At 36.8% G+C, this 20725-nt stretch overlaps 1 protein-coding gene across 12 annotated transcripts in view; it reads right to left on the bottom strand.

Annotated features, from left to right (window-relative positions):
- LOC128688666 (TBCC domain-containing protein 1) overlaps positions 1-20725 on the bottom strand; it is a 91434-nt gene continuing 70709 nt past the window's right edge. For 11 of the 12 annotated variants that reach the window (XM_070084474.1, XM_053776599.2, XM_053776600.2 and 8 more), the window contains 4 exons: positions 15535-15836; positions 11276-11418; positions 4875-4988; positions 1-753 (listed from right to left, as the gene is read on the bottom strand). In XM_070084474.1, the coding sequence (XP_069940575.1) occupies positions 652-753; positions 4875-4988; positions 11276-11418; positions 15535-15836 (661 nt within the window). In that variant the 3' untranslated portion in view covers positions 1-651. The remainder of the gene's footprint in view (positions 754-4874; positions 4989-11275; positions 11419-15534; positions 15837-20725) is intronic. The other variant, XR_008407039.2, reaches the window with a different exon arrangement.

Here is a 20725-nt window from a genome sequence, read left to right as displayed (position 1 = left end):
AGTAAATCATCATTTATTAACATGCAAGACATTTCACCTAGGTATCTAAATCATATGAACCAGTAATAGTAATTGTGCCTTTTTATCACCATATGATGAAACCATAAAATACAGCAAACATTTATTTATCTGTTAAACAGTTTTAATGTGAATTCATAAAATAAAAGCCAAAAATTAAGTGAAAACTATGCTAGTATTTCATTTATTGGTAATATTTAAAAAATAAAGAAATTAGAAAGATGATCTGCATTTAAAATGAAACCATTCAGTTTTGAATATCACCTAAAAATACTGCAAACAGAGAAGGCTTTGTGATATTTCAATAAATTCATTTTATTAAAAATTTAAGTCTTGCATAACTCTATTGGTACAGGCATACCTTGCCAATATAGCACTTCCCTTTACTAATATAGTGCTTTTCAATTATTTTCAGCATTGATGTGCACATCAGGTTAGCAATACAGTATTATAGCATTTTTTATTATTTTTTTACTTTTGCATTGTTTTTTCAGCCTCGTGCTATTGCGCACTTAATAAATGATAGTGTAAACCTGCTTTTATGTATACGGCTGTGATTCACTTTAAGGCGATACTCGCTTTATGGCAGTGGTCTGGAACATAAGCCGCCACATTAGCAAGGTATGCCTATATTTATATTGCAGTAGTTTTGGCTACTCTCTCATACTTTAACGTAAGAGCTAACTTTTCCAACTGGTCTATTTCGCGTTGTTTACCTGTATCTCTCAGCCAAGCCTGCATGAAAAATGCATTAGTTAATTTATAATGTGTCAAATACTTAAATCTATTTATGCAAATTATTGTCAGCCATGAAACATATTATACATACAGTATTATCAATTATATTTATTGAGAAATATTGTGATTATTTTGCAAGTTTAATCTCCCAAATCTGACAAGATTTTATAAAAAAAATTATGTATCTTGGCACTTATAAAAAAGTTGTTAAAATAAGCAAAAATTGGTGTCAAGCATGTTCTAATATATTTTTGCAAATAGGTTCATGAAGGAATAAAATGAATGAGACAAATTTGCTTGGACAACAATTAAATCACTTAACTTTGTCAGATTAGGGGTTTGCCGCATAGTGCTGCTATGCAGCAAACTTGTACATGGAGTCCCCAGCTTATAAATACCTGAGGTATGAATATGCACACTGAACACCATAAGAAATACTTGAAAATAATTACAGGAGGGCCCCGCTTTACAGCGCTTTGCTAATACAGTGGTTTTCAATTATGCCATTCTTCATTAATTCTGACTACCTACAACAAATATATTTACCACTCACTATAAGCTAGGTACGAAAATATTTTAAGCTAACTAATGTATGTACTATATATGCATTTTTTGGCCTAATTTTATTGCCTACTTAATATATGATAGTGTAAACATGTTATCAGGCCTTTATATGCAGTTGAAAGTGAAAAAAAAAAGGCTATGTTTCACTTTACAGTGAGTACTGCTTTACAACAGTAGCCTGGAACCTAACCTGCTGAATAAAGATAAAGATAAGTAAAGGTTACAATGTGTAATTACAATTTTGGTTTGCTAAGTACAAAGAAAACCACTATCATGCCGGGGCATTTTGGGCAGACTAATCCTAATGCATAATAACTACTTAAATCTAGACAAGATAAGAGTGGTTAACTTGTATAAAAATCTTTATTTAATCTTAATACTAATGTGAGGTAGTCAAGGTGGAGGTTCATAAGAATAACAATCTTGAAGTTGCACATAAAAATAATATTACAAATAATGGTTCAAACAATAATATTTCACGGATTGGCAGATGTTTAATAGACTAAAGGTCATATAATATTTGGGAGAGTTGCTTCAAACTGATTAGAAGTTGTTTTGGTTAGTATTGAGAGATGAGATGATTTTTAAGTCCTAAATTTATAAGTAGTCAGGGGATCCTTTACCGGTTCAGGTAGTGAATTTCAAATCTTCGGGCCCCTTTATGTGCATTGCATTTTTGCAGTGTGAGACTGACACGAGGGATGTTGAATGCCTTATGCCTTGTACTGTGATTGTGTTCTGTATTTAGTGAACGCCAATCCACTGTTATGAGTCAAACAAATGTCTCGCACAACCATTATCTGTACTAGTGTTTTCTATGGGACAATAAGTCCCAAATTACATACAACTCATTTGTAAACTGGAACACCAGAAACCCTACTCAGAAGGTTTAATAAAGGCCATCATATAATATTCCTGCCACTTACCATCTCCACAGAAAAATACTCGACTCTACAGCACATTTGCAACATATTTAGAATTTTAAAAGTATGTTTATTTTTATTTGTTTGTAAACAATGCAAAAAATCAAGTTTACCTCAGCACATGCAGGGAAAGAATGCAGGAAAAATCAATCAAAAAACAACTAACAGTCAGTAAAAATGTGGATCTCATGAAAGACTGGAAGACCAACACATGCTGCTATACAATCACTACTGCCACAAACACTTGTATGCATATGAAAGTAACATAGTAATGGTGAGGAATTGAGTGAAATGAAGTAGATCTAGATCAAAAAAAAAATTTAAACATTTGCATACTACATGTAACAGTCATAGAAAAATTAAGATAAAATCTGTGGGTAAAGAAAAGAATATTATTTTTGAGATACTCTGTGGTAGTGATGCATAATGTTAGTCCAGGAAAAGTCACATAACTGTCCAGTGTAAATGTACAAATACAGTAAAACCTCAATAAAATGGGCCTCTATAAAGTGGCTATCAATAAAAATAGTAATGTAGCTGACCAAATCTATTATATCACATGGTTGTCCAGACGACTTGTACCATCAATAAAATGGAGAAAGTCCCATTAATTTGCAAGTTTGTCTGGTCCTGGACTTGTACTACATACATCCATTTTCACTGTTCTTGGGCAGAGGGGCCAGTGATTCAGCCTGTGTTAGCTTGTTATTGTTTGTGTGCATGCTTAGATATCATTACTTTATTAAAGTGCACTTATTAACAGTGGCCTCTAAAGCAAGTGATGTGCATGACCTTGACTGTTAAGCAGAAACTTGAATTAATAAAGAAGCTGGAAGTAGACATTTCAGTGGCCCAGGTATATGACGGGTATGGTGTAGCAAAACTGTGTGACATTTGTAGAAGAAACAGCTTACAGCATATGCTATGAAGAGTGTAGAGGCTAGCCTAGAAAGTTCTTCCGTTATTCTTGGAAAGTGTAAGAAAATGGTCTAAGACAGAAGGGTTGAAGCAGCAGTGCATAAATAGTATGCTGAACGTGCTGCTGGTGTTAACATTCAATATGCTGAGCTTGACTCTGCCATTTATTTTATCACTTAATACCACCTCTATGATCCAAATAATGAATCAGGAAATTACTGTAGCATACAAGAAGTTGTATCAGTCAAGACACTTAGATGAAGTACTGGTAGTAACTGACGAAAAAGATTTGGAAAAAGATAGCAAAGGCCACTGTACATTAGAAAGCATCAAAAAGTATAACCTATAGTCTGCCATCTTCAACATTATGGCATCATGGACAGAAATGAAAAAGACAACACTAGCTAATTTGAGGAGAACCTATTGATACTGAGTTAGACTTTGAGGGTTGGAGGCCACTGATTTTCATTAAACCCTTCAGAAGGCAGGAGAGACAGGTGTTATGGAAGAAGATGTCATTGAATGGTTGAAAGAAAATGATGGGGATGTTGCATGATGCAGAAATTGTGCAAGAATGGTATATAATACCGACAAGATGAAATTAAGACACATGTGCAACATCTGGGTATCTTTATTGTAGATGTTTTGCCATCCAGTGGCTTTATCAATACAAATTCTAGGACATAACTTGAAGACAGTAGGACTATATACAGAAGATGAGGTAATCAGTCCCTCAACCTAGGAGTAGGTTGAGGGATGGCAAAACGTCTACAATAAAGATACCCAGATGTTGCACGTGTCTTAATTTCATGATGCAGAAATTGCAAACAAAGCGATCAGTAACCGCCCCCTCCCATGAGTGAACAGGATAATGGTGATGAAGTAGAAGAAACTGATGTTACCAAAACTGTCAACAGTATGAGATGTGACATGTTCTCATCACATAGACTGACATCTCAGACAAAAGTGCACATCTATTATCAGAACCTTCACACTTTTAGTGAATTTGTCATAAGGAAGCAGCCTCAGTGTGTGAAACAAATGAAGCTGGATTCATTCTTTAAATTTATTCCTTGTCCTACATCTCCTACACCATCTACATCTCCATATCTCACATTATCTACCTGTGTGTCTCACACCAGTAATAGTAAGTAGCAAAAATTGCAGTAATAGTATTAAAAATAGCAGTAATAGTACAGTAATTGTAATAGTATTAAAAACAGCAGTAGCAGTAGTAATGGTAGAAGTAATAGTAGCAGCAGTAATAGTCATAATAGTAATGGTAGCAGTGATAGTAATAGTAGTAGAAATAATAGTGGTAGTAATAGTAGTAGTAGTAACAGTAGTAGTAGGAATAGTAGTATTTTTTTTTTCAACAAGTCGGCCGTATTATCATAAGTAATAGCAGTAGTAAAAGTAGTGGTAATAGTAGTAGTATTAGCAGTAGTAGAAAAGCATCAATAGTAATATTAGTAGAAGCAGTAGTTGTAGTGGTGTGGCAGTAGTAGTAGCAGTGGTGGTTATGGTAAAACAAGTGATAGTACAAAATAAGAAGAGAACAGTGGAGCACTGAAAGACAGCATCTCTCTTCCTCCCCTTAATCTGTTCTATGGAGGTTTCACTGTATGTATTGTTAATATAAAAATAGCCATGCCTAACTTACCCATAATAGTAAATGCTTCAGGTTTAATTTATAAAACTTAATAAACTTACCTTAAACTTTGCATCAACAGCTTTTTGTAGAATAGCTCGTTGTTCTGGAGAAAGATCTGCATCTCGCACTTCAGCTCGGAAGCTGGAAACGCACTTCCCTGATTCTTCCACACTCTGAGCAGATATCAAAGTATTAGCATGCACTACAAGAAAGCATTAACAAAATGACACACAATTTACCTCTACAGGATTGACTAATGTTGTTTAAGCATACATATATATTTTGAGCAAAAAGTGGTAATAAAGTACTATATTGTAACTTACAGTTTGAACATTAAAATGGTATAAAATACCGACAGGTTGTTAGGTAAGACACATATGCAACAGTTAGGTATCTTTATTTCGAAACGTTTCGCCTACACAGTAGGCTTCTTCAGTTGAGTACAGAAGAGTTGATAGAAGCAGAAGAGACTTGAAGACGATGTAATCAGTCCATCACCCTTAAAGTTTTGAGGTGGTCAGTCCCTTAGTCTGGAGAAGAGCATCGTTCCATAGTCTGAAACAGTATTGTTTCAGACTCTGGAACATAGTCTGAAACATATTGTTTCAGACTATGGAACATAGTCTGAAATATATTGTTTCAGACTATGGAACGATGCTCTTCTCCAGACTGAGGGACTGACCACCTCAAAACTTTAAGGGTGATGGACTGATTACATCGTCTTCAAGTCTCTTCTGCTTCTATCAACTCTTCTGTACTCGACTGAAGAAGCCTACTGTGTAGGCGAAACGTTTCGAAATAAAGATACCTAACTGTTGCATATGTGTCTTACCTAACAACTTATAGTTTTTAAATTCTGACAAGACTTTCTCAAGATGCTGTGAAATAAGTTTTTTTTTAAAAACAACAATTTATAGTAGTGCAATTTTTTAACCCTGATCTTGACTATCCTCATTTTACATTCCCGTTTCTTTTCTCTTACTTTCTCACTTGATGTTTGTTTAGGCAAGAGACTTTCATCCTTTTCCCACATTCCTGCTTCTCACTGAACGTAATTACTCCAATTATATGACAGCTAAACTAATGTATTTTGATACACAGTATCTAAGGAAAAAAGTACACATGGCTTCCTCTGCAAGATTGAGAGTTCCCATGAAACAAATATTCTTCACTTCAATCAATTACATTTCCTTAACAAACACTGCACATTTTCCTCAAATGACAGCAATGTACTGCCATTTCAATGTTTACATTTATTAGCTTTTTTATCTTAATAAAAAATACTGTACAATCAGTTGATATTTATAATAATTTTCTTAATCCTTATCCAGGAGACTTATTGACCAGCAATTCATCAATTCCCTAGGATAAATCTACACTCAGAAGCCACTTTATCAGGTACATTTGTACACCTGCTCATTAACCCTTTGAGGGTCGGGATCCCTGCTCTCAAACCTTCTCTTACGGTTGGAAAATTTTACAAAAAAAAAAAAAAAAAAAATTCTTATGAAATGGTATAGAATCTTTTTTCTGGAAGTAATAAAACAAAAAGTACCAAATTTGGTGAAAAACTGACAAAATTATGCTTTTACGAATTTTGCCGTGTCAGCGATATTTATGCATAGGCGATTTTGCCCATTTTGAGTCAAATTTTAGGCCACTTACATTAATCAAGTCACCAAATTCTTGCTAGTATGCCTTCCATTCTATCGACTGAGTACAAGACACTGCCTATTCAACTATTTCAACTACCCAATAAAGTTATCAGAAACTGGTAATTTAGCCAATCTCACACAAAATTCAAGAAATGCCAATTTCAAAACAGGGCCTGAATAAACAATGCAGACATTCCTGGCACTAAAATAACATTTCCTCTGTTCATTAGTTGTGTCCCCAGGACTCTCAAATATTACACATGAATTCCATTTAGAATTTTTATTTACACACACAAAAAAAAAAATTACTGTTATGCAGACTAGCGCATTATTGTAATAATTGTATAAATGATGTCACTGCATTCCTAAAAGTGTATCAGACTGGACAGATGGACACGTATTGGACGAGCGACATCATTTGTGTACCTCTAGAGTATCAACAAAAATCAAACATTTCAAGCTTCTTTCAGTCCTAAACCAATCAAAATCATATCTATTTCTGTAATATATCTTCCTTTCTAGTAACCCTTTGGGGGCTTCAGACGTACTAGTACGTCTTACAACCCAGGGTTTTTGACGTACTAGTATGCATAAATTCTAGCGCCCTCAAATCTAGTGAGAGAAAGCTGGTAGGCCTACATATGAAAGAATGGGTCTATGTGGTCAGTGTGCGCAGTATAAAAAAAATCCTGCAGCACACAGTGCGTAATGAGAAAAAAAAAAAAATTGTGTTTTTGGATTAAAACAGCGACTTTGCACTGTATTTTCGTATGGTATTTATTGTTGTATTCTAGTTTTCTTGGTCTCATTTTATAGAATGGAAGACATATTACAGAAATTGAGATGATTTTGACTGGTTATACAATGAAAAGTACCTTGAAATTGAGCTCAAAGTAGCAGAAATGTTCAATTTTTACCAAAGTTCAAAAGTAAACAAATCATGCCAAGCGTCCAATACACATCAACTGGTGATTCTAATATTCTTTCACAAGTGCGCTGATATTATTTATACCATTTCTACACTAATGCAGTAGTCTGCATAACAGTAAATCTTATTTTTTTTGTAAGAATAAAAATTCAAAGTGGAAAACCAAACAAATAAAAGAGAGGCCTGGGGATGTGACTAACGAACAGAGAACTTGTTACTTTAGTGCCAGGAATGTCTTTCTTGTTTATTCTGGACCCTATTCGGAAATTGGCATCTTTTGAAATTTGTGTGAAACTGGCAAAATTGCTAAATTCTGACCACTTTATTGGATAGTTGAAATCGATAAATGGGTGGTTTCTTGTACTCATTTGATAGAAAAAATGGAGTTCTAGTGAAATAGTTATGATTTTTGTCGACTAGTACACTGGAATTGTCCGAAAATAGGGCTCAAAGTGAGCAAAATCGCCTATGCGTAAACATCGTTGAGACCGCTAACTTTGCGAGAGCATAATTCCGTAAGTTTTTCATCAAATTTCATACTTTTAGTGTCATTATGATTGAGAAAAGATTCTCTATCTTTTCATAAGAAAAAATATTTTTTTTTTTTAAATTTGGCCAACCCTGAGAACAAGTCTCTGAGAGGACCTGTCGACCCCCAAAAGGTTAAATGAGACCAAGAAACTGAGAATACAACCATAAAAAATCATACAAAAATACACCACAAAGTTGCTGTTTTAAACCAAAAACAGTCACAGTTTTTCCCCCCATTATACACTGCTTGCTGCAGTTTTTTATATGGTGCACACTTACCACATAGACCCATTCTCTCATATCTAGTCCCAGATTTACTGCTCACAGCTTATCTGAGTGAGCTGAGCTCATTACGTAGAAGTACGGGACTAACCCGGGCTTAAAGCCATAGAACAATGGGACCCACTCTCAAAGGATTAATGAAAATACAGTGGACCCCCGGTTAACGATATTTTTTCACTCCAGAAGTATGTTCAGGTGCCAGTACTGACCGAATTTGTTCCCATAAGAAATATTGTGAAGTAGATTAGTCCATTTCAGACCCCCAAACATATGTACAAACGCACTTACATAAATACACTTACATAATTGGTCACATTCGGAGGTAATTGTTATGCGGGGGTCCACTGTACAGTGGAACCATGGTACTCAAACAGGTTCCTACTCAAACAAAGCTCAGTATGGCATACATCATACACAGTTTGGTTCACCAATGTATAACATACATCATACACAGTTTCACCAATGTATAACATACATCATACATAGTTTGTTTCACCAATATATGGCATACATCATACACAGTTTGGTCCACCAATGTATGGCATACATCAGACAAATGTATGACATACATTATACACAGTTTAAGGATTTCACTGTCAAATAATTTGTTTTGTAATAAAATTTTCACTGGTTATGATTTCTACAAACTAATGCACTATCACTGTGACTGTAATAAAAAATTATAATATTTTCATCAAAATAAATTTGTAATATTCTTTCATATTGTATTTTTGTGAAATGAATCTTTGCTGTTAAGTGGATAATGTCTGTATACTTTAGTCTTTGTCAAGAGTCCTTGATTCTCTCTCAGTCCTAATATGCACTCACTCACTGTACATTCTAAACTGTCGTACCTGAGCGCCTCTGCAAAGACAGTGATTATGCATGAGTACATAAGAACATAAGAATGGAGGAACACTGCAGAAGGCCTACTGGCCCATGCGAGGCAGGTCCATGGGGAAAGTGTTGAATGATAATGAAAGTTTTTTCTCTTTCTTTTGGGTTTTTCTTTCTTTTTGGGTCACCCTGCCTCAGTGGGAAAGGGCCTACATGTTAAAAAAAAAATATTGTACATATTTTCCTTTGTTAATTTTTTTAATTTTTATTCAACCATGTTGCCTCTTTCCTTGCAAGCTTCTCTTTCATCTCGCAAGTGTTCTGGCACTGATGAGCATTACGTATAACATTCAATTCACATTTCAGTAATTTCTCACCTTCAATAAATTCCAAAAATTTGCCCTTGCTATGTTATACTGTATCTCCAATCCTCTTCACTATTCCTACTCTATATGCCACTATTGTACCATAAGTGCATTAAAAATTAACAATAACAAACAATGCTTCCTGCACTCCATGCAAAATTCATAGTCTTGTACAGCAGGGCCCCGCTTTACGGTGTTTCACTTTACGGCGTTCCGCTAATACGGTCATTTCAAATTATGACCAAAACTCGCTATACGGCTCCCCCCACCTGACTTTCTAATACGGTCACCGCGCCCCACCCTGTTTGTTTACATTTTTCGTGAGCTCAGTAAGCACTAAGTCTCTCCATTTTGTCTGGAAACTCCAAAATTTCAAATGTTTTTAAAAGTTATTTCATATTTTATATATACTCTGATAATTATACTTATGTATACCTGTACTTAAATAAACTTACATACTGTGCTGGCATGCAGGTACACATTAAAATCAGTAAGAATGTCTGTCTCCAGACGTCATATTAGTAATGATAATAATAATCATCGAGTCTCATTTAAATGTCGTATATTACGTTAAATACACATTTTCATTAATCCATCTATGATATTTTTTCAAAATTATATAATAAACACAATACATAACATAAAAAGATGATAAATACACCCCACAATAGAATAAATAAACATAAATATGAGATGTGGTAGCCAGATAACTTGTACAAGTGACACCAAGAATAACATTTTCTCTAATCTAACATAAGAGAAAATGCGTTACTGGGGGTAACTGTAGAAAATTATTCCTTTCGTATGTATGTAAGTAAGTTTATTCAGGTATACACAAATGCAGTTACATAGATTATCATACATAACAACATATGTGTAGAGAACCTAGGATAACCCAAAAAAGTCAGAGTGACTTATTTCCATTGCCTTCACTCAGAGCATCATTTCTTCTCAAAATGATGTTATTATTATTATTATAATCAAAAAAGAAGCGCTAAGCCACAAGGGCTATACAGCGCAAAATGATGTTACATGAGAATGGGAGTGTTCTTCTTTATTTATTCTACCGTATCAATGTAGAGACAACCTGTACACAATGTAACTTGTACACAAACCAGACGTGTACACTTCGTTTACAAAACTTACCTTCACCTGGTTTGTTTACATAACTCTGCGCCTGTACTCTCTCATGCACTCATTCTTTCTCTCTCTCATTTATTCGTTTTATCTCATTTACTTACTCCTGACCCCACATTAAGACTACAAATATTTTAAGGTAAGTAATGAGTGAACTGTATATACATTTTATCGCTCTGGGATGCTTAGAATGTAATAGAATATTATGTGTAGGTGGGTTGGCCTGGTATGGTAGCCCGGCTGACTACCATACATACCACACTTGATTTTTTACAATAAATACTACTCATCTCACCCTATATTTTAAGGTAAGTAATGAGTGAACTGTATATACATTTTATCGCTCTGGGATGCTTAAATATCATAGAATTTTATGTGTGGGTGGGGTGGCCTGGTATGGTAGCCTGGCTGACTACCATACATACCACACTTGATTTCTTACAATAAATACTACTTGTCTCACCCTAGATTAAGACTATAAATATTTTAAGGTAAGTAATGAGTGCACTATGTGTGTATTGTACTTTTTTATTGTTTTTTGATGCCTGGTTCTATTGCTAACTTAATATATGTTAGTGTAAACTTGTTATCTAGTGTTTGTATGCATTTGTAAGTGGAAAAAAAGGGTGTTCCACTTTATGGCGGTTTCCGCTTTACGGCGGTAGCCTGGAACCTAACCAGCCATATAAGTGGGGCCCTACTGTATAAACAGTTTGGAAACTGACCTTTGCAAACTCATGAGGAAGCCCAGGAGGCAGAAGAGGAGGCCTGCCATCTATTGGAGGAGTCTGAGTGAAGGGAATTACCAGTAGCTGGAAGTCCTCTGGATTCATCACCTCACATGCACCACTCAGAACTCCTTCACTGCCTGTTAATAAACTTACTGTCACTCAGATGTACATCCTCTTCTTTCAACAAACCGGCCACATCCCACTGAAGCAGGGTGGCCCAAAAAGAAACATGAAAGTTTTTCTTTTTAACTTTAGTAATGTATACAGGAGAAAGGGATATTAGCCCCTTGCTCCCGGTGTGTTAGGTGCCTCTTACGGCATGCATGACTTACGGAGGAAGCATACTGTTCCACTTCCCCAGGGAGATAAGAGGAAATAACAAGAACAAGAACTAGTAAGAAAATAGAAGAAAACCCAGAGAGGTGTGTATATATATGCTTGTACATACATCATACATCCAAGTGTAGTGTGACCTAAGTGAAAGTAGAAGTAGCAAGACATACCTGAAATCTTGCATCGGATTTACATTTTTTTTTTAACACGGCCGTTTCCCACCGAGGCAGAGTGACGTCACCCAAAAAGAGAGAAAAACCCCAACCATTCAACACTTTTACCATCACTCATACATAATCACTGTCTTTGCAGAGGTGCTCAGATGTGATAGCTTAGACATCCCTCCAAACTGCCAATATTCCAAGCCCCTTCCTTGAAGATACCAACATTATAAACATTACACAAATAGCCTGCATATAGAAGAGAGGAGCTTACGACGACGTTTCGGTCCGACTTGGACCATTTACAAAGTCACACTAACGAGAAGTGGAGGAGGACGGGTATATATAGGCAGGAAGAGGTAGTGGTGGTGGTAGTAGTAGTAGAAGTAGTGGTAGTGGTAGTAGTAGTGGGGAATTAAGGGGGAGGAGGAGCCAGTCAAATACAAAGAAAGGGGAGCACTGCAAGGGAGCTAGGTGCCCACAGAGGGAGAGCAAGTACACAGAGGTGGGGGGCAGGGGAAGTAATGAAATAAATAATGAAGGAGCAGAAACACAAGACAGAAGAAAGAAAGACAACCCAGAAGAGAAAAGAAAAAAAGGAAAGAGGAAAGGGAAAGAGGGAGAAGAAGAAAAAAGGAGGAATCAGGTTAAGTCATGGGTGTTCTAGTGGGAGAGGAAGGCATCTACAGAGGTGAAGCCAGGACTAAGATTCATACAAGGAAAATTGTGTATTAGGGAGGATTCAATCAGACGGCGACTGTTAACCCTTTGAGGGTCGACAGGCCCTCTCCGAAACTTGTTCTCAGGGTCGGCCAAATTTAAAAAAAAAAACAACAAAAAAAAATATTTTTTCTTGTGAAAAGATAGAGAATCTTTTCCCAATAATAATGACACCAAAAGTATGAAATTTGATGGAAAACTTACGGAATTATGCTCTCGCGAGGTTAGCGGTCTCAACGATGTTTACGCATCAGCGATTTTGCCTATTTGAGCCCTATTTTCGGCCAATTCCAATGTACTAGTTGACAAAAATCATAACTATTTCGCTAGAACTCCATTTTTTGTATCGAATGAGTACAAGAAACCACCCATTTACCAATTTCAACTATCCAATAAAGTGGTCACAATTTAGCAATTTTGCCAATTTCACACAAATTTCAAAAGATGTCAATTTCCGAATAGGGTCCAGAATAAACAACAAAGACATTCCTGGCACTAAAATAACAAGTACTCTGTTCGTTAGTCACATCCCCAGGCCCCTCTTATATTTCTTTGGCTTTCCACTTTGAATTTTTATTATTACAAAAAATAGAAGATTTACTGTTATGCATACTGCTGCATTAGTGTAGAAATGGTATAAATAATATCAGTGTACTTGTGAAAGAATATTGGACTCACCAGTTGACGTGTATTGGATGCTTGGCATGATTTGTTTACTTTTGAACTTCGATAGAAATCGAATATTTCTGCTACTTTGAGCTCAATTTCAAGATACTTTTCATTGTAAAACCAATCAAAATCATCTCAATTTTTGTAATATCTCTTCCATTCTATAAAATGAGACCAAGAAAAGTAGAATACAACAATAAATACCATACGAAAATACAGTGCAAAGTCGCTGTTTTATTCCAAAAACACGGTCAAAGTTTTTTTTTCTCATTACGCACTGTGTGCTGCAGGATTTTTTTCATACTGCGCACACTGACCACATAGACCCATTCTTTCATATGTAGGCCTACCAGCTTTCTCTCACCAGATTTGAGGGCGCTAGAATTTAGGCGTACTAGTACGTCAAAAACCCTGGGTCGTAAGCCGTACTAGTACGGCTGAAACCCTCAAAGGGTTAGAGTTGGAAGTAGGGAAGACAAAAATTATTTTCAATAATTAATTTGTTTCTAATTTACTTTTTCCACAAATGTATTTATATTCTGTATACTGTCATTTTGTGCACATGTGATGGACTCATGTTTGTTTGGTAAAGATTAATCAAGAACTGTAGAGTTAATAATTACAATTTTGTTAACCCTTTCAGGGTCAACAGGCCCTCTCATAGACTTGTTCTCAGGGTTCCCCAAGTTTCAAAAAAAAAAAAAAAAAAAAGATTATTTTTTCTTATGAAAAGATAGAGAATCTTTTCCCGATCATAATGACACCAAAAGTATGAAATTTGATGGAAAACTTACGGAATTATGTTCTTGTGAAGTTAGCGGTCTCGACAATGTTTACACATCAGCGATTTTGCCCACTTTGAGCCCTATTTTTGGCCAATTCCAGTGTACTAGCTGACAAAAATCATAACTATTTCACTAGAACTCCATTTTTTCTATCGAATGAGTACAAGAAACCACCCATTTACCAATTTCAACTATCCAATAAAGTGGTCAGAATTTAGCAATTTTGCCAATTTCACACAAATTTCAAAAGATGCCAATTTCCAAATAGGGTCTAGAATAATCAAGAAAGACATTCCTGGCACTAAAATAACATTTCCTCTGTTCATTAGTCATGTCCCCATGCCCCTCTTACATTCTTTTGCTTTCCACTTCAAATTTTTATTCTCACAAAAAATAGAAGATTTACTGTTATGCAGACTACTGCATTAGTGTAGAAATGGTATAAATAATATCGGCGCACTTGTGAAAGAATATTAGACTCGCCAATTGACGTGTATTGGACGCTTAATATGATTTGTTTACTTTCAAACTTTGGTAAAAATCGAACATTTCTGCTACTTTGAGCTCAATTTCAAGGCACTTTTCATTGTAAAACTAGTCAAAATCATCTCAATTTCTGTAATATGTCTTCCATTCTATAAAATGAGACCAGGAAAACTAGAATACATCAATAAATACCATACAAAAATACAGTGCAAAGTCGCTGTTTTAATCCAAAAACACGGTCAAAGTTTTTTTTTCTCATTACGCACTGTGTGCTGCAGGATTTTTTTATTCTGCGCACACTGACCATAGACCCATTCTTTCATATGTAAGCCTACCAGCTTTCTCTCACTAGATTTGAGGGCGCTAGAATTTAGGCATACTAGTACGTCAAAAACCCTGGTGCATAAGCCGTACTAGTACGTCCGAAACCCTGAGAGGGTTAAGAGCTAAATTTAATGTATTATTTCCATTATTTTTCCATAAAATGCTTTCACATTTTGTGCATCATCATTTTATACATATGTGGAGGGGAAGGGACATCCTTGTTTGACAGAGATTGGTCAAAAATTATAAAATTAATTATGCAAGTCTGCTTGGTAGCAACTCAGCCATGTTGTCCAGTGCTTGTTAATGTATGAGGTGCAGCAGCCTGGTACTCACATGACACACTTCATCCCACAGTCCAGTCTGACTCATAACAACCCCTCACAAGGAGGGAGGGAGAGAGGTAGGAAGAAAGAAGGGAGTTTAGGGAATGGGAGAGGAAGGATAAAGAGAGAGGGACTCACCTGCATACTGAAAATTACTTTTTATTTCAAGATTAAAAAAATAAAATTAGATGTGGAATATTATGGCTCAGGAACACACTTCCAATTAAAATGTGGGTGTCTATGGTAAAACAGGATCTGAGTTCTGAGCAACTGAGCAACAAGTAACTATCAGGAACACTGTAATGTCTTAAGTTAGGCCTCTACTGAATTTTGTGTTTACCTCACATTTTCGTCCAGTTTTCTAGAACATACATTGATTTTCCTATTTCTGCTTCATCACTGGGTATTCATACCAAAATGCAAAATAATTTCTCCAAGAGGAAACTTACCTAAGTGTAATGGCCTGTTCCACATATTAATATGTGACTGGAGTTGTGCTTTAGCCATGTGGTGTTTGAGACGAGGGTAATGAATATTGAGTGGTGCCAATGTGACACCCTGTGTGCGTCCTCCCACTAATATCGGTCTCTGTGGTGTAAGGGTATGCACGATCAATCCTCGACAATCTGCTATCACCACGGATCGTGCCGCACACACTAGTGTAGTGTTCCGACATTCACTTAAACGGATACGCCCTGACACTGGGCCCAACACTATTCGAGTATCATGGCATTTGTGGATTACAGCATTTCTGAGGACAGGGAAATGTATATTAGAGGTAATACAAATACAGAAATGTTGTAATACAGTACAGTACTACAAATATTCATATTAACCCGTTAACTGTCCAAACGTAGATCTACGTTCTCGCTGTCAGCGCTCTGAATATTTTGAAAAATATTTTTTTTTTTTAATTAAAGAGGGCAATTTTGTGTGCAATACAACCAAACAAAAAATTAGGGTCAGTACTTACTGAAATATAAGATGCTGGATGCTCAGCTGACAGCAACATGGAGCCCTGCTACTTGCAGAAATGTTGCCAATATACCTTTTTTTTTCTCATTTTTTTTAATTTATATGATTTTTATGTTCTGATAATTACAATTTGTAGTAGTTCTTGTGAATTCATAGCCAATGTTTGATCTGACACTAATATTAGGTACTGAAATAGTACTCATAAAGTCACAAACACACTGACAGGTGAACATTTTCACCTGCCTTGGTCACATATGGGGTATATATGAAACTCCTTGAAGCATGGTGTAAGACAAGTGTCACTCCACTGCTGACAGTGCAGCTGTGGAGTGACATTTGATGATCGTGCACTGCCTTGGCTTTATTTGTTTTTACTGTTACACATAGACATGTGTCTGTTTAACTCTGTCCCTGCTTATCTGTCTTCCTGTCTCTTTGTCTGCTTGTCTCTGTCTTAGAGAGAGAAACTCATTAACCAACAGGTATTATACATGATGCAGTCTCATCACGTCTGATTCCTAAACAAGTGAAAATGTGTATTACTTGCCAGTCATTCTTATTATGCCTTATATCTACAAGTACAGTACAGTAGGGCCCCACTTATCTGGCAGGCTAGGTTCCAGGCTACTGCCAGAAAGCAGAACTCCATTTTTTCCATTTATGAATGCATATAAATGCCAGATAACAAGTTTACACTAACATATATTAAGTTAGCAATAGAACTAGGCATTAAAAAGTAAAATACACACACAGTACACTCATTATTTACCTCAAAATATTTGTAGTCTTAAGGTAGGGCAAAAGGTGAGTAGTATTTACTCTAAGAATTCAGGTGTGGTAGCCCTTCTGGCCACCCCACCCACACATACTATACTACGATGCTTAAAGAGTGATAAAACGCACATACAATAGACGCTGTACTTACCTTAAAATATTTGTAGTCTTAACCCTTTGAGGGTTTTCGTCGTACTAGTACGTCTTACGCGTAGGGGTTTTTGACGTACTAGTACTCATAAATTCTAGCGGCCTCAAATCTATTGGGAGAAAGCTGGTAGGCCTTCATATGAAAGAATGGGTCTATGTGGTCAGTGTGCAGTCTAAAAAAAATCCTGCAGCACACAGTGCATAATGAGAAAAAAAAAACTTTTACCGTTTTTTTTTAATAAATCAGCGACTTTGCAGTGTACAGTGGACCCCCGCATAACGATGGCATCGCATAGCGATTTTTCCGCATAACGATTACTTTTATCGCAAAATTTTTGCCCCGCATACCGATTAAAAACCCGCATACCGATTTTCGTCCGAGACGCGTCCAATGTGCCCTCAGCCAGCCTCACATGTGCCGCTCCGTCCCATTGTTTACCAGCCAGCCTCCGCGGTAACATCCAAGCATACACTCGGAATATTTCGTATTATTACAGTATTTTCGGTGCTGTTTCTGGAAAATAAGTGACCATGGGCCCCAAGAAAGCTTCTAGTGCCAACCCTACACCTCAAAGGGTAAGAATTACTATAGAGATGAAGAAAGAGATAATTGATAAGTATGAAAGTGGAGTGCGTATAGCCGACCTAGTCAAGCTGTACAAGAAACCCCAATCAACCATCGCTACTATTGTGGGCACCAGAAAGACAATCAAGGAAGCTGTTCTTGCCAAAGGTTCAACTGTGTTTTCGAAACAAAGATCGCAATTGATGGAAGATGTTGAGAGACTCTTATTGGTGTGGATAAATGAAAAACAGATAGCAGGAGATAGCGTCTCTCAAGCGATCATATGTGAAAAGGCTAGGAAGTTGCATGACGATTTAATTAAAAAAATGCCTGCAACTAGTGATGATGTGAGTGAATTTAAGGCCAGCAAAGGTTGGTTTGAGAGATTTAAGAAGCGTAGTGGCATCCATAGTGTGATAAGGCATGGTGAGGCTGCCAGTTCGGACCACAAAGCGGCTGAAAAATATGTGCAGGAATTCAAGGAGTACATAGAAACTGAAGGACTGAAACCTGAACAAGTGTTTAATTGTGATGAAACAGGCCTGTTCTGGAAGAAAATGCCAAGCAGGACCTACATTACTCAGGAGGAAAAGGCACTCCCAGGACATAAGCCTATGAAAGACAGGCTTACTTTGTTGATGTGTGCCAATGCTACTGGTGATTGCAAAGTGAAGCCTTTATTAGTGTATCACTCTGAAACTCCCAGAGCGTTCAGGCAAAAGAATGTCCTCAAGGATAATTTGTGTGTGCTGTGGAGGGCAAACAATAAGGCATGGGTCACTAGGGAATTTTTCTATAACTGGTTACACCATGCATTTGCCCCCAATGTGAAAAATTACCTAACTGAAAAGAAATTAGAACTTAAGTGCCTCCTGGTGTTAGACAATGCCCCTGGTCATCCTACAGACGTGGCAGAGCGACTTTATGGGGACATGAGCTTCATTAAGGTGAAGTTTTTGCCTCCTAATACCACTCCTCTCCTGCAGCCCATGGACCAGCAGGTTATTTCCAACTTCAAGAAACTGTACACAAAAGCTCTGTTTGAAAGGTGCTTTGTAATGACCTCAGAAACTCAACTGACTCTAAGAGAGTTTTGGAGAGATCACTTTAATATCCTCAATTGTGTAAACCTTATAGGTAAGGCTTGGGAGGAAGTGACAAAGAGGACCTTGAACTCTGCTTGGAAGAAACTGTGGCCAGAATGTGTAGACAAAAGGGATTTTGAAGGGTTTGAGGCTAACCCTGAGAATCCTGTGCCAGTTGAGGAATCCATTGTGGCATTGGGAAAGTCCTTGGGGTTGGAGGTTAGTGGGGAGGATGTGGAAGAGTTGGTGGAGGAGGACAATGAAGAACTAACCACTGATGAGCTGCTAGATCAACTTCAACAGCAAGAGGCCACACCTGAGGAAATTGCTTCGGAGGAGGGGAGAGAGAAATTGAAGAAGTTGCCTACTTCAAAGATTAAGGAAATCTGTGCAAAGTGGCTTGAAGTGCAAACCTTCATGGATGAAAATCACCCTCACACAGCTATTGCAAGCCGTGCTGGTGATTATTACACTGACAATGTTGTGAAACACTTTAGGCAAGTCATAAAGGAACGAGAGGTACAGGCCACTATGGACAGATATCTTGTGCGAAAGAAGTCCAGTGACTCTGAAGCTGGCCCTAGTGGCATTAAAAGAAGAAGGGAAGTAACCCCAGAAAAGGACTTGCTACCTCAAGTCCTAATGGAAGGGGATTCCCCTTCTAAACAGTAAGAAGATAATGCTCTCCCCTCCTCCCATCCCATCAATCATCACCAGATCTTCAATAAAAGTAAGTGTCATTTAATTGTGCATGCCTTTTTCAGTTTGTGTGTATTAAAATTAACATTTCATGTGGTAAAAAAAATTTTTTTTCATACTTTTGGGCGTCTTGCACGGATTAATTTTATTTCCATTATTTCTTATGGGGAAAATTCATTCGCATAACGATTATTTCGCATAACGATGAGCCCTCTTGCACGGATTAAAATCGTTAACCGGGGGTCCACTGTATTTTCGTATGGTATTTATTGTTGTATTCTAGTTTTCTTGGTCTCATTTTATAGAATGGAAGACATATTACAGAAATTGAGATGATTTTGACTGGTTTTACAATGAAAGGTGCCTTGAAATTGAGCTCAAAGTAGCAGAAATGTTCGATTTTTACCAAACTTCAAAAGTAAACAAATCGTGCCGAGCATGCAATACACGTCAACTGGTGAGTCTAATATTCTTTCACAAGTGCTCCAATAATATTTATACCATTTTTTACACTAATGCAGTAGTCTGCATAACAGTAAATCTTATATTTTTTGTGAGAATAAAAATTCAAAGTGGAAAGAAAAAGAATATAAGAGGGGCCTTGAGACGTGACTAATGACTAGAGGAAATGTCATTTTAGTGCCAGGAATGTCTTTCTTGTTTATTCTGGACCCTATTCGGAAATTGGCATCTTTTGAAATTTGTGTGAAATTGGCAAAATTGCTAAATTCTGACCAATGTACTGGATAGTTGAATTTATAAATGGGTGGTTTCTTGCACTCATTCGATAGAAAAAATGGAGTTCTAGCGGAATATTCATGTTTTTTGTCGACTAGTACAGTGAAATTGGCCGAAAATGGGGCTCAAAGTGGGCAAAATCGCCGATGCGTAAACATCGCCGAGACCGCTAACTTTGCGAGAGCATAATTCCGTAAGTTTTCTATCAAATTTCAAACTTTTGGTGTCTTTATGATCGGGAAAAGATTCTCTATCTTTTCATAAGAGAAAATAATTTTTTTTTTTTTTTAAATTTGGCTGACCCTGAGAACGAGTTTCGGAGAGGGCCTGTCGACCCTCAAAGGGTTAATGGTCTTATTGTAGGGCGAGAGGTGAAAAGTATTTATTTGTAGAAAGTCACGTGGGGGGTATGGCATCCTGCCTGGCCACTCCCGCCTACTATGACATTAAGCTCCCTAGAGTGATAAAATGCATATACATATAGTACACTCATTAATTAATTACCTTAAAATATCTTCCTCCGTAAGCCATGCGTGTTGTAAGGGGCGACTAAAATGCCAGGAGCAAGGGGCTAGCAACCCCTTCTCCTGTATAAATTACTAAATTTAAAAAGAGAAACTTTTGTTTTTCTTTTTGGGCCACCCTGCCTCGGTG

The sequence above is a fragment of the Cherax quadricarinatus genome, chromosome 13, assembly GCF_038502225.1.
Source record: "Cherax quadricarinatus isolate ZL_2023a chromosome 13, ASM3850222v1, whole genome shotgun sequence".
NCBI lineage: Eukaryota > Metazoa > Arthropoda > Malacostraca > Decapoda > Parastacidae > Cherax > Cherax quadricarinatus.
The sequence above is the reverse complement of the archived record's forward strand: the minus strand, read 5'-3'. Positions and strand labels throughout refer to the sequence as shown.